The sequence below is a fragment of the Hevea brasiliensis genome, chromosome 16 (genome assembly GCF_030052815.1).
Source record: "Hevea brasiliensis isolate MT/VB/25A 57/8 chromosome 16, ASM3005281v1, whole genome shotgun sequence".
NCBI classification, from domain to species: domain Eukaryota; kingdom Viridiplantae; phylum Streptophyta; class Magnoliopsida; order Malpighiales; family Euphorbiaceae; genus Hevea; species Hevea brasiliensis.
In genome coordinates this window covers 70,473,011-70,485,551 of record NC_079508.1, presented here as the reverse complement: position 1 = coordinate 70,485,551, position 12,541 = coordinate 70,473,011, and the positions used below count along the sequence as shown (strand labels likewise).

General features: G+C 37.1%; 2 protein-coding genes across 2 annotated transcripts; both read right to left on the bottom strand.

Moving 5' to 3' along the window:
- Positions 1-4,692: 4,692 nt before the first annotated feature.
- Positions 4,693-7,226, bottom strand: LOC110656305 (high mobility group B protein 13). The gene is made up of 8 exons (XM_021812991.2): positions 6,672-7,226; positions 6,320-6,439; positions 5,958-6,229; positions 5,766-5,871; positions 5,606-5,671; positions 5,346-5,516; positions 5,091-5,264; positions 4,693-4,996 (listed from the first exon to the last, which is right to left on the bottom strand). Exons 1-8 carry the CDS (start codon positions 7,149-7,151, stop codon positions 4,871-4,873), a joined length of 1,515 nt encoding a protein of 504 aa, XP_021668683.1. The 5' UTR covers positions 7,152-7,226; the 3' UTR covers positions 4,693-4,870.
- A 1,272-nt stretch (positions 7,227-8,498) lies between these two features.
- Positions 8,499-12,135, bottom strand: LOC110656304 (protein trichome birefringence-like 23). The gene is made up of 3 exons (XM_021812989.2): positions 11,584-12,135; positions 10,863-11,152; positions 8,499-9,418 (listed from the first exon to the last, which is right to left on the bottom strand). Exons 1-3 carry the CDS (start codon positions 11,891-11,893, stop codon positions 8,645-8,647), a joined length of 1,374 nt encoding a protein of 457 aa, XP_021668681.2. The 5' UTR covers positions 11,894-12,135; the 3' UTR covers positions 8,499-8,644.
- Positions 12,136-12,541: the final 406 nt, after the last annotated feature.

Sequence of the window (12,541 nt, the reverse complement as noted above, 5' to 3'; positions counted from 1 at the left end):
TAACTTCTTGAAATTTATGATCTGTTTGTAAGGTTCTCCTCTTGGTGCGGTGGACTGCTGCTGCTGTGGAGGGTGGACCATATACTGCGCCATCATATCGATGGTCCTCTACAACCCAGCTAGAGTAGCTGCCATGGGGTCCATGGGACCCTGTGCCATGAAAGACTGATCCTGAACTGTTGGCAGCTGCTCTTCTACTTGACCAGCTCTAGGCCTCCTACCCCGCCTCCTCGGGACAGGCGCCTCATCTTGTGCTGACACCTCATCAGGCACATCTAGTTCTGGTGCAGTGGCAGCTCTCCTGCTTCTACGCATTTTCCTGAAATTCAGCAGCATTAGCCCACAAAATTGAAAATTACTCATTACACAGCTCTATAGACTCATATTTACACACAATATATGAAGCAGTAACTAGAAGCAAAGATGACAATGCAAGACGAATGTGGACCCTATTTTCCGCATGTGACTCCTATTAGACTCTTTCCAACATTTTAGACAAGCATTCCCTAAGAATCTGGAGTCTAAGCTCTGATACCACAATTTTCACGACCCAACCTATGGGCCGGACCGGCACTAGGACCTGGGCCAGCCTAAAGCCCCCGAGGCCCGTAGTAAGCCTAACTATTCACTTAACCCAACTCTAAGGCCCATTTGGGCCCAATTTCAAGAAATCAACCGAACGGAGTCCGGCCATAAAGTGGACCTTTCAACGGGGAGTTTTTGACTCACCCGACCTGTAATCAAAATATATCATCACTTAGGGAGCTCAGCTCACCCTCCACATACTCAAATCAACATAAAGATAAATGGAAGCTCAGCTCCCTCATCCAGTCCATCAAACATGCATATAATAATTTTACAGGTCCACATAATAATTATATTACAGACCCGAATCATTTAAATATTTCTAACACATGCGGAAATTCTAAGATTTAACAAGTTTATACAAACGTTAATAATCGACCTGCGAGGAAGAAAGTAGGTTAATCTCAAAAATATCCTCCCGTGGCCTGAAAAAAATATTGAACAGGAGTGAGCGTTCGACTCAGAGAGTAAAATATCAATTTTAACCATAATCTCTATAACTATCTAAAACTAATGCACCCTGTAGAGTGAAATGCAACATCAACAACGTTTTCACATTATAACATTAAAAAGGTAATTTGGAGCACTCACACACCCCGTAGTATCAATCATAATATATGGGAGCTGATCCCCTATACAGCTCTCTTAAATCCAACCTAGTGCCAGCGAAGAACTCGAGCCGGACTTTCGCTTAATAAACCAAATCGGGGTCCCAGCGAAGAACTCAAGCCGTGTCTACCCTGAAGGACCAGGTCCCAGCGAAGATCTCAAGCCGTGTCTACCGTCCTATCCATAGTCCACACCACATCACACGCACGCCAACGCACGCACACTGCTCCAAATTACCACAGCAACATACATGGCACTTTCACAGTTATGAATGCAACATAAATCGTGCCTAAAGTTTATATACATAGATATATGCATATAAGTGATGCATGAGCATGCTTGAACATATAATAATAGTGAAATTACAATTAAAATTAATATTTTACTCACAGACTTGACAACGGTCACTGTGGCGGCTGGGCGGAGGAAGAAGGCTGTCCCGGCTCACCTGACAATTACATTACAATTTTTAATATAAATGACTCAATACAATAAAGAAAAGACCAAATACGTCCTAAGTCGTGCCGAAAATCGTGAGTCTCCCTATACCTAGGACCCAACCCGCAGCAAAAGGGCTCAAAACACACTTCTATATTCACAATCCATATATCCACAACTCAATCACATCACACAGCCCCTTCTGGGCCCATCAAATCAATCATTCATCACAATATGTAAAATTTCAATTTAGTCCTTATAATTGATCATTTTTGCAAAAATTACCCAAACAAGCTCTAAAAATTCTAAAACTTTGCCCCGCGGTCCTTAGCAATATTACTAGGCTATTGCAAAAAGAATTATAATTTTCTGAGCTACCACGAATATTTTATGGATTTTTAATCCTATTTAAGCACTAGAAAATTACAAAAAAGTAAGGTTCGGGTTTACCTTTGCCGATTCTGACTTCGGGAACGCGCTCGGGACGTCTGACAATGGGGGGGTAGCCAAAACCTCGGTCCAATTCGGAGACTTTTCCGGTAACAGGTCTGTCTGGCCCGAAATTTGCAGACCCGGTCAACTGTCGAATTTCTACGAATTGAGGATACCTACACGAAGCCCACAACACGGGGGTTAGTACATAAATTTTTTAGAATTTGCTAAGCTCATTTAATGCTCGGAAAAACACTGCGAAGTTCCGTGGGACGCACCGAAAAAAGTATCGAAAAAATTCGAAATTTATGTCGCCGCGAAGCTCTCGATGAGTGGAGCGCTCTGGTACTCTCAGTTTTCTCGTGGGATTCACGGTTTGCGAGAAATCTAGCCCGAAAGTCAAAATGGGCTAAAATTTCCCGGGCAAAAATTGGACAAACCGCTCTATGGATTTCGCCGTTCTTGGTGTCTATGGAAAGCTCTCGACAAGTAGATGATTTTAGACACAAGACCCGGTCCGATTGGTGGCCGGATCGGCCGGATTTTGGCTGGGAAGTCGAAACGTCGCGCGCGCGAGCGAGGGGAGTTCGCGCGCGTTTTCCGGCCATTTGGGGCAGCGGCCGGCCAGGGGAAGGAGGTGGGACGACGCGCCGGTGAGCTGGGGTGGCGGGGGAGGTGGCTGGCCGGCGGGCTGGGGCGGGAGGAGAGAGAAAACAGGAGAAAGAGAGAAGGAGGAGGAGACGTGCGCGGGAGGAAGAGAAAGGGGAGGGAGCCGGTCCGATTCGACCGGTCCGATCCGGTCCGGTTCGATTTGGTCGGTTCGATTTGAAATACAAAATTTTGAATTTTTACTTTGTCTCGGGACCGAAAATAAGGTCCGAAAATTCCGAAAAAATTTTAGAAAACTCAGAAAAATTCGTAGACTCCAAATATATTTTTAATTTTGCCACGTGGTCTTTAAATTAATTTTTAAAAATCATCAAAGTTTATATTTTCGGAAAATCGAACCCGATTTTTAAAATCTGAAAAATCTCAAATAATTTCTTAAAATTTAAATAAAAATTAAAATACCAATATTACTCATAAAATAATAAATTTAAATTTTTTTTGGGGGTGTTACAATAAATAAATGAAATATAAAATTTTTGTTAATTATTTGACTTTATTTTATAATAAAGAGATTTAAATAGTAAAAACTCGAATTTGGGTTTACCAGATAAACAATAAATCTTTCTGCCAGACCAAGTCAAGCTATGTGTAATTTGATGTTTTAATCATTAAGTCTTTGGTCAAATTTTTGTTGCATCATCTTGATTCATTGTCAAGGTAGGTTTATTCTACTTGATTGTGCTGTGGAGCTTAACCAACGGATCAAGAAAGGCATTGAAAAGTCCAAGCTAACGTATAATAAAATTTGATCATCACAAATGCAAATTTTAATATTACTTTGATCTATTTTGTTAAATTACATATAAAAATTGAAAAAGAGAAAATGTTTGCATAACAAAATATATCCAATTGGTATTTATTTTACTTTATTTAATATTTACAATTAAAAATATTTTTAATTTAATTTTCACACATTAAAATTAATCTTTTTTAAAAAAATAATTTAAGGGGTATATTTATTTTATTTTATTAACACATTAATTTCCACACCAAATCGGGTAGACTTATGGGTGAGACTTCAAAAAGCTACAATATCTTATATAAAAATGATATGCACATTATTAATCCTGGCATAAAATATTTAAAGCCTAAATAATTTGTGTTATTAAATTCTTTAATTACCTTTTTTTAATGTTCATTGACTTCTCTTCTATGATAATATATTTGTGTGAACAGACCCTTACCTTTTTTTAATGTTCATTGACTTCTCTCTTCTATGATAATATATTTGTGTGAACAGACCCTTAAAGAGGGAGAAAGGAAGAAAAATTGAGATGGAGAAAGACAGAAAGTGGTGATTCACACCTACTTAAGAATCAAGAAAGATTAAAGTATGAAGAAAATAACATATAAACTAATTAATGAACATGAACTGTAGTTTATGAAGCTTTCTAGTTTTTTCTCCTTGAAAAACTTTGAGCTGACTTCATGTTTTGGTGGGTACCTGTATGAATCAATTTCAGCTGCTAGGGTTAGGTTAGATCAACTGTTCAATAATGGATAATATCTTTTTTTCCCCTTAACCCATTCAAGTTCGTTCTCCTTCAACCCAGTAAATTTCAAAAAATTGAGACCTTTAATAAAAACCACAAACTTTAATGGCTCAAATATACATCAATTTATATCCAAGGATGAATTAAGAAATAGCAGCTATTATGAGCACTGGAGAGAGGTTGGCATTTTGCTTGATGTTTCTTGGGATTTCTAGACAAAAGGAATAAAAATAAAAGAAAGAAAAAATGAAGAGATCGCATGCTAGTAATTTATTTCTAGCCTAGTCGGTCAGCCTTAATTTTAGAAATTTAATGAAGGCAAGCGGCCCATGTCTGGCATCAAATTCAAATGGTCCAGGATTTAATTTTCTAAGTGAAGGCATTTGAAGGATTTCTTATCATCGGTTTGGGAACAGAGACCATGTAAATAGAACAAACAAGTCAGGATGAATATCAGGTGTAGTAGTTGAGAGAATATATGAAGTCGTAATAGTTGATGAGGCATGATGATAAACATTAAAATTTGACTTAAAAAAACAAAGATACAGCTACAAAAGAAAATCAGGCTATCAAACTGATGGCCCAGCTCCAAGCTACAACACTTTGAACATCTATTTCAACTACAACAGCCTATTAGCTAAAAGCTATTTATGGTTTTTGTCATCCGAGGTTGCAGCAGATTTGTTGTACTCTTCCATTTCCTTCTTGTATACTTCCATGGCTTCAGAAGCTTTGGCATTCCAAATTAGCCTCTCTTCTTCACCAAGTTCCTGCAAACCCAGAAAAAAAAAATTAAACTGTTCTCTAATTTGTCTGCTACCATGTTCCATATATAGGAAAAAGTGAAGGTTGATTGATACATGCCTTCCATTTCACAGAAATCAGTGCATTAAGGGTAGAGTTGTTGATCCCTGGCCGCTCCTGCATTAAACATTTCCTTGCTTCTTTGCTGAACAGAAGGAATGAAGATGCGGGCCTTTTGGGCTTGTTAGGGTCAGCATTCTGCTGCTTCTTCTTCTGGCGATTCTCTTTGGTTTTCTGCACATTGTCACCAGGATAAATCCAACAAAAAGATATGATGGGACAATGGCTCAAGGAAAAAATAATAATCAATCTTACCTTGATTATGTTTTCTGTTTTCTCCTTCTTCCTAAGCAGTTGCAGGGCTTCCTGTTTCTGAAGCTTCAACATCTCTTCCTCTTCCCTCTTGAGATTCATAGCTTCTTCATCCTTTTTCTGCTTGTAAGCCTCCAGTTCTTGCATATACTTCTCCTTGTTCTTCTTTGCCATCTGATAAGAAAGGAGACCACGTTGATAAATCACTTTTATCTGTAGTATATATGTTTGAGAAAAGGGGTTTGTTTGGCTGTGGAGCAAACCTCTTCGTAAGGCCTCCTTTCTTCTTCGGTCATGTTCTTCCATTCCTCACCAGCAATCTTTGCCACCTGACAAAATCCCAATTCCAAAACTCTCAGAGAAAATTAATAGAAAAACGATTCAACAATATGGAATGATGATGGATCAGATCTCTCCAATTACCTCCAGAACATTCTTGCCCTCTGCAAGTAAAGCAGTCCGTCTCTCATTTGAGAACAAGAAAAAAGCTGACATGGGCTGCTTTGGTTTCAGTGGATCCTTTTCTTTCCTATAAATGAACAGGACAAACAAATAAGTAGTGATTCTGTGGTCAAGAAGCTTAGCTAGACGGAAAAAGAGGGTGATGGAATTTACTTGCTCTTCTTGTTCTCCTTTTCTGCTTCTTGCTTGAATTGGATGTATTGTTCAAGCAATTCCATTGCAGTCTTTTGCTTCTGCTCCTCCTCCCAAAGCTCCATTGCTTCATCCTCTCGCTTCTCCTTTGCCATTACCTGCAGATAGGCTTCCTTTTCAGCCTGATACTTTTCCTCATAAGGTTTCTTTTCCTCTGCGCTAACATTCTTCCACTTTGACCCCAAGATGTTTGAGATTTCTTTGAACTCTGCATCTGGGTTCTCTTTCTTGACCTACACACAAGATAATCAGTGCAAGAACCGAAAAAAGTTTAAGATCAAAAAAGCTCAAGCAAAATGTCAGGACCCATTTCCCTGTTTTACCTCATTCCATTGATCTTTGCACCACAAGATGTAAGGTGGGGATGGCCTTTTCATTTCAAGGCCACCCTTCTTCTTCTTCTTGTCTTGGTCTTCTTTCAATGATTGAACAAGAGGCAAAGTCTGCAGCATAATTAATTAGGAAAAATTGATCAGATGAAACCCTAGAAAAGACCTAGAACCAAGATTGTTTCAACTTTAACAACAATTTCCTAGCAACCAAAGATATATGCAAATATCATGACGAAACTATGTAAGTCCTACTTAAATTTCTTTTCTTGGCAACCCAAAAAAAAAATCCAAGGAAATTAAAGCCGTGATATCAGGAAAAAGAAAATAAAGAAAACAAACTAACCATGTTGGGCTTAAACTCTTTCACTTTCTGCAACTTCTTTAACTCCATCTGCAACTTCTCCTGCTCTCTGCCCTTGGTTTCGAGCTCTTCCTCTTTGGCCTTCAGCATCTCATCTTTCTCCTTCAGTAACTCCTCAGTCTTTTCCTTCTCAAGCCTCAACTTCTGAAGCATTTCTTGCATTTCTTGCATGTCCTTTTCAAATGAAGAACAAGACTGCTTGGTTTGCTTAGCCTTCCGAGCCTTGGCCTTCGATTTATTGGGAGAAGAGCGAGATTGAGAGAGGCTCTCGTGGTTCTCTTTCAAAGGATCGGTATCTGATGGTTGAGGGGGGATGGGAGAGATCTCGGAGAGCTTCTGAGCCATGATATTAGCCTCATTTGTTGATGGGTTTTTCTGTTTCAAAGCTTTCCTGCTGTTCCTTGGTTTCTTTGTAGGGACTGGCTCAACAGTGTTTAGCGAGGCAATTGCAGTATCAGCCATGGTCGACTGGGAGAAGGTTAGAGATCGAGAGTCTGGCTGTGAAGGAGTGAGGCTAACGCTGTGAAAATATTTGATAGGGAAAGGGGTTTTATATCCCCGGATGCGAGATTGGGGAGCGCAACGGTTGTATTTTTCAAATTCAAACAGAATTGTTGAGATTTAAGAGGGTTTTGACGTCCGATTTAGGGTTTAAAAATTTTGACCGTTGGAAGGATTTTCTTTTTAATTCTAACCATCAAGGGAGGAAAATACAACTTTCCTTTCATTTCTTTTTTTTTTTCTTTCTATTTTGATGACAAAAGTTTTTCTTTTTTAAGTAATTAAGTGAGTATAATCCATTGAGTATGATATAATCAAAGTTATAATATAATTGTAATCACACTGATATTTGATTACGTTATTTAAATACATTATTTGATTAGATAATTAATAAAAAAATTAATATAATATAATGACAATTACATAATTATTTATTTTATTTTTTATTTATTATCAATATTATTACTGCTACCATTATTGCTCAACTTCTATAGCTACTACCACTACTATCCATTTTGTGGCACTACCATCACCACCACCATCAACATCCTATTACCACCATTATTATAACCACCACAACCATTTAATTATTACTATCACTACTTAATAATTATCACCTCTACCACTATTTGGTCACTATCATAACTACTTAACCATGACTGTAAACACCACTTAGTCACTATCACTATAATTACTATAACTTATTATTAACAATATAAATAATTTAAATATTAAAATCAAAATTATTATTATATTAAATTATTTATATTTTTATTTTATAATTAAATATAGAAATATAATAATAATTACATTACAAGACAATTATATTACATAATTAATTACATTATATTATATTATACTTTACCAAACAATAAGATTTTCGCTCAACTAAAACAATGAGCGCATATAAAATTATTTAATTTTTAGATGAGCTTTGCTAAGAAAATGAAAAATCAATTAAGTTAAGAATTGCCAAAATGTAAGAATGAGTTTAATAATTTATAAATTAAATATTTATATTAAAATTCAGATAAATAAAATTAAAATACATATATAATTAAAATAATGAATATATAAATTTTAATAAAAAAATATTTAATAGTCGCATAATTCATTCTTATATTAAGTTATTTCTGATTCTTTAAATATATTTTCTAAGAAATTGAAATGTTGATTCTTATATAAGCTTAACTATCTTCCGCTGTCTCTGAAGTCGCAAATGAGCAGCACTGAAAATCCCTTAAATGTTAAATACGAACCCCGGAGCAAGACAGCACCAGCAGCTAAAAAGAAGAAAGAGATGAACTGTGCTGGTACCGGTGCCATTATGTACAGGCTAGAAACTAGCAAGCTGCCATTCATCTGTGACTTCCATTGAGAATCATCAACAATATTCGTATAATTGAAAATTATAGGATAAAAATGCAGCAGGTTTAGTCCTCTTGCTGATTTTCTCAACTATTAACTACCATCTCCATTATCACATCATTCCAGTAGTCAATTGGCCCAGGCAAGCACCAATGTAGACAATCATTCTGAACTGTGGCATTTTTGTCCTCAGCAAATGGATGGAACTGTCTGTATGGGCCTGGATGACCATCAGGCCTTGATACTAAAAGATTTGTGAAGTCAAGAAGTTTAAGATTTACTCCGTTTTCAGCAGCTTTTGCTGATGCCTTCTCAAACTCTGCTAATTCAGTTTCACGCAGAATCCTGTTCAAGTCCTTCATTTCCATCTCACCCTCTTTAGCAGGTGTTGTTTTTGGACAAGTTCCTCCATTATGCCATTCTCCATTCTCAAAATGATCAGGAGTTGATGTCCTAAAAAAGATCAACCCTTTGTGCTTGGATGTTGCAATGAAGTCCATCACATAATGGAGGGCTTTCTCATAAGCAAAGACAAATCCCTTCTCTGTAAAGTTCTTTCCAGGACATATATGGCAGCCCACTACTGTGTCATTCTCATGATAGATTGCAGCTTTAAGGAACCATTTTCCAGTTGAGATAATGGCGTAATCCAAATTCCCATACAAATTTGTCCAATTTTTATCAAGTTTGTCAAGCTGCAGCTGAACTTCAGCTGTTGAAACACCATCATTATCTTCAAAGATTGCTGCCTCAACGAGGAAAGGGGACCAAACATTTGACATGGTGAAGTTGTAGTAAGGAAAGTGCCATCTTTTTGATTTGTATTCCTCGTCATGATAAACTTCAACAGCTTGCTCAACCTGAAATAAAACACAACTCAGAGCAGTAATATTTTATTTATTTATTTTTTCTTTTGGGGTGGGGGGGGGGGTTGCGTACCAAAAAACATTACACTCAACAGCAATTCAAATCATAAGTTGCACATTCATCCAGGCAAAAGAATTAGGTTTTGGGCAACAGTAATAACTGGCATATTACAGGCATGGTATGCTGTCCCATGAGAGTGAACCACAGTAACAGAAGCATTCGGTGTTGCAAAAGTAAAATCAGTTGGTAGTATTAATGGTTGTGGAGCAAAGGCATGCTAGGATGACCCAAGCAATAGACACAAGTTTGATTGTACAAGTTTCAAATTATGGATACCAAAGCAATTTTCAGTATGCCTAATGTTGGTAAACTAGAAAAAGAAAAAACTGTACTGATTCTCAATTTGAGAGCAAGTCCACTAGAAAGAAATTGTGATCAAAACAACTATTTACAAGGTTAGGGGAAATTATGTTTCAAGTTTCATCTAATTATCATAGGATTTATCAGTGAGAAATATTTAGTTCCAACAGAAAGAAAAAGACTGGAAATTCATTCCTAAATCAGCTCTAGTTAACAGCCACCTTGGAACTTGTATGCATTGGGTATAATTTGTGACAATTCCACAGCACTATATAGTTATTCCTCAATTTCTGGGGATAAGTTTACATTCCCTTATAATATCATGCAATTCATGAAAACATTGTCATCATGAGGGCTAACTCCACTTGCAGTCTTCCAACTACTACACATCGAGTAATGAATTGGCATCAAAAGGTAACAATGAAATGAAGCAAATATTTCATGAGGTAACAAACCTCTTATGAACCAACAAACCAGAAACTGTGGATACACACACACACACATGAGATAAAGCAAGGGTTCATTCACTAGGACAAACAGATGAAGCCCCTACATGCTTTCTTTATTTAATAGTTTCCTTTCACATTCATTATATGAACCTAGAAGAGGAATTAATGATTATCAATTTCACATTATGCAGAACACCTGTTAAAGAAAGCCTTAATGGCAAGATGAATATCATTTAGCAAGAAACTACAAAATCATCAAATTCCAGGCCCCCATCAGAAAAAGGAATTAATCACTCCTCACCAACATCAATGACATAATGAAATTTCCAAGGAATACCAAATAATGCCACTTGAACCAACATTACTCGGTACAACAAAGATCAATATTAAACCAATTACAAAGTGAAACTATCCATCACATAGCATCAATAAATTCTGAAAAATAACCAGTCATTTTGTGCAGCAAAGCATGAAATGCATTTCAAAGAGGCAGACTTAGCACAAAATCTTGAAAGACAGCTAACTACTAATGACAGAAACCAAAACTGTTCATCTGCTTCAGTTTAAGGCAAGGAAAAATGAGAAACTCAGTTCAATCATCCAAAACCAAACTTCAAACTCAACTTACTGGGGAGAGCATGCACAGCAATGACTGCACATGGTTGCGAGATATTGAATCACCGATCAATGCCCATGTTTTATTCCTCATTAACTCAAGAAATCTTTGTGGATCAAATTGAGGTAATTCACAATCTCGTGGATTCCACCTCCAGAATAGATAACCTGAATCCGGTCGCCCATTCCTAATACAATTCTGGTGACCTTCAATCAAAGGGCAGCTAGCATTTGTGTAAATCGGGCCTGACGGGCTGGGAATCCAATCTCCAATAAAAAGATCACACTCACCTGTATAAAGTTCTGCAAAACCAAACCTTGCTTGCTTTTAAAGAATTGAACTAAAAAAGAGCGCTTCTCAGAGAATCAATAAAATATGAAATGATAGACTTTGTGGAAAGTAAGAAAAAGCTACTAAGTACATAATAATAGATCTACCAAACGCACAGTACTAACTCGACCAAAAGGCAAAAGCAATTAAATTCTTCAACATTTTGTGTAACAACCAAACTGAGAATAAAACCCTCAAAAATCTCAAATTTCAAATAAAAAATAGTTATTTATACTGCTTAGATCTCAAGCTATTGCTCTCGTTTATGAATAACACGGCCCACACTTCTCAATTACAGTCATTCCCCTGCCAGCTGACTAAAATTTGCCTGCGCATTGGACGCGAACAGAGGAAGCGAGAAGAAAAACAACAAAAACTCAATAAAGCAATCGAATTTGATTACCATTATTGGGCGCCTCCTCATCTTCAGGTTCTGGCACACCAACAGAAGCAGGTGGATTTGGAATGTCAACAGAAGCAGGTGGATTTGAAATATCAACAGAAGCAGGTGGCTTCGGAATATTAACAGAAATTGGTGGTGGCTTTGGCACTTCAGTTTTGTCAACAAAAGAGTCATCGAAATTGGGTTCAAATCTGGTAGATTGATAGAAGAAGAGCCTAAAAGCAAGACCCACCAAGAGAATGGCAACTGCTAACTTGAATAACCAATGGTTGTGCTTGTTAAGAGACCATAGCCTCCAAATAAATTTCATTTCCCTTCACTGCTCTGCTTTGCTCAAGCACCCTCTCTCGATCTCAAAGATCTTTGAGCTTAATTAAGCAAACAACAATCAAAGAAGAGATGGTGTTAACTGTTTAGCGTTCAAGTGGAACAAAGTTACCGACATTGAAGATATTACTATCCTCGATAAACATAAATTATGTTATTTGAGGGAAAACATGGAAAAACCAGATGGATGTTTGTGGACTGTACCTGGCAGACTTTTCCCCAGCAGGGTCATTGGATCTTGTCAATTTGACCTTTATTAATTATTAAATAATAGTAATTATAAATAAAAATCAATTAGTTTTCTCAACTCAACTCAACTCAACTAAGCCTTTATCTCAAAAATTTGGGGTCGGCTATATGGATTCACTTTTTACACTCTGAACGATTTTGGGTTAAATCCTCAGAAATGTGTAATGCTTCTAAGTCATGCTGTACTACTCTCCTCCAAGTCAATTTAGGTCTACCCCTTTTTTTCTTTCTATCCTCTAGCCTAATGTGCTCTACTTGTCTAACTGGAGCCTCCGTATGTCTACGCTTCACATGACCAAACCACCTCAATCTCCCTTCTCTCAACTTATCTTCAATTGGCACCACTCCTACCTTTTCTCTAATACTTTCATTACGGACTTTA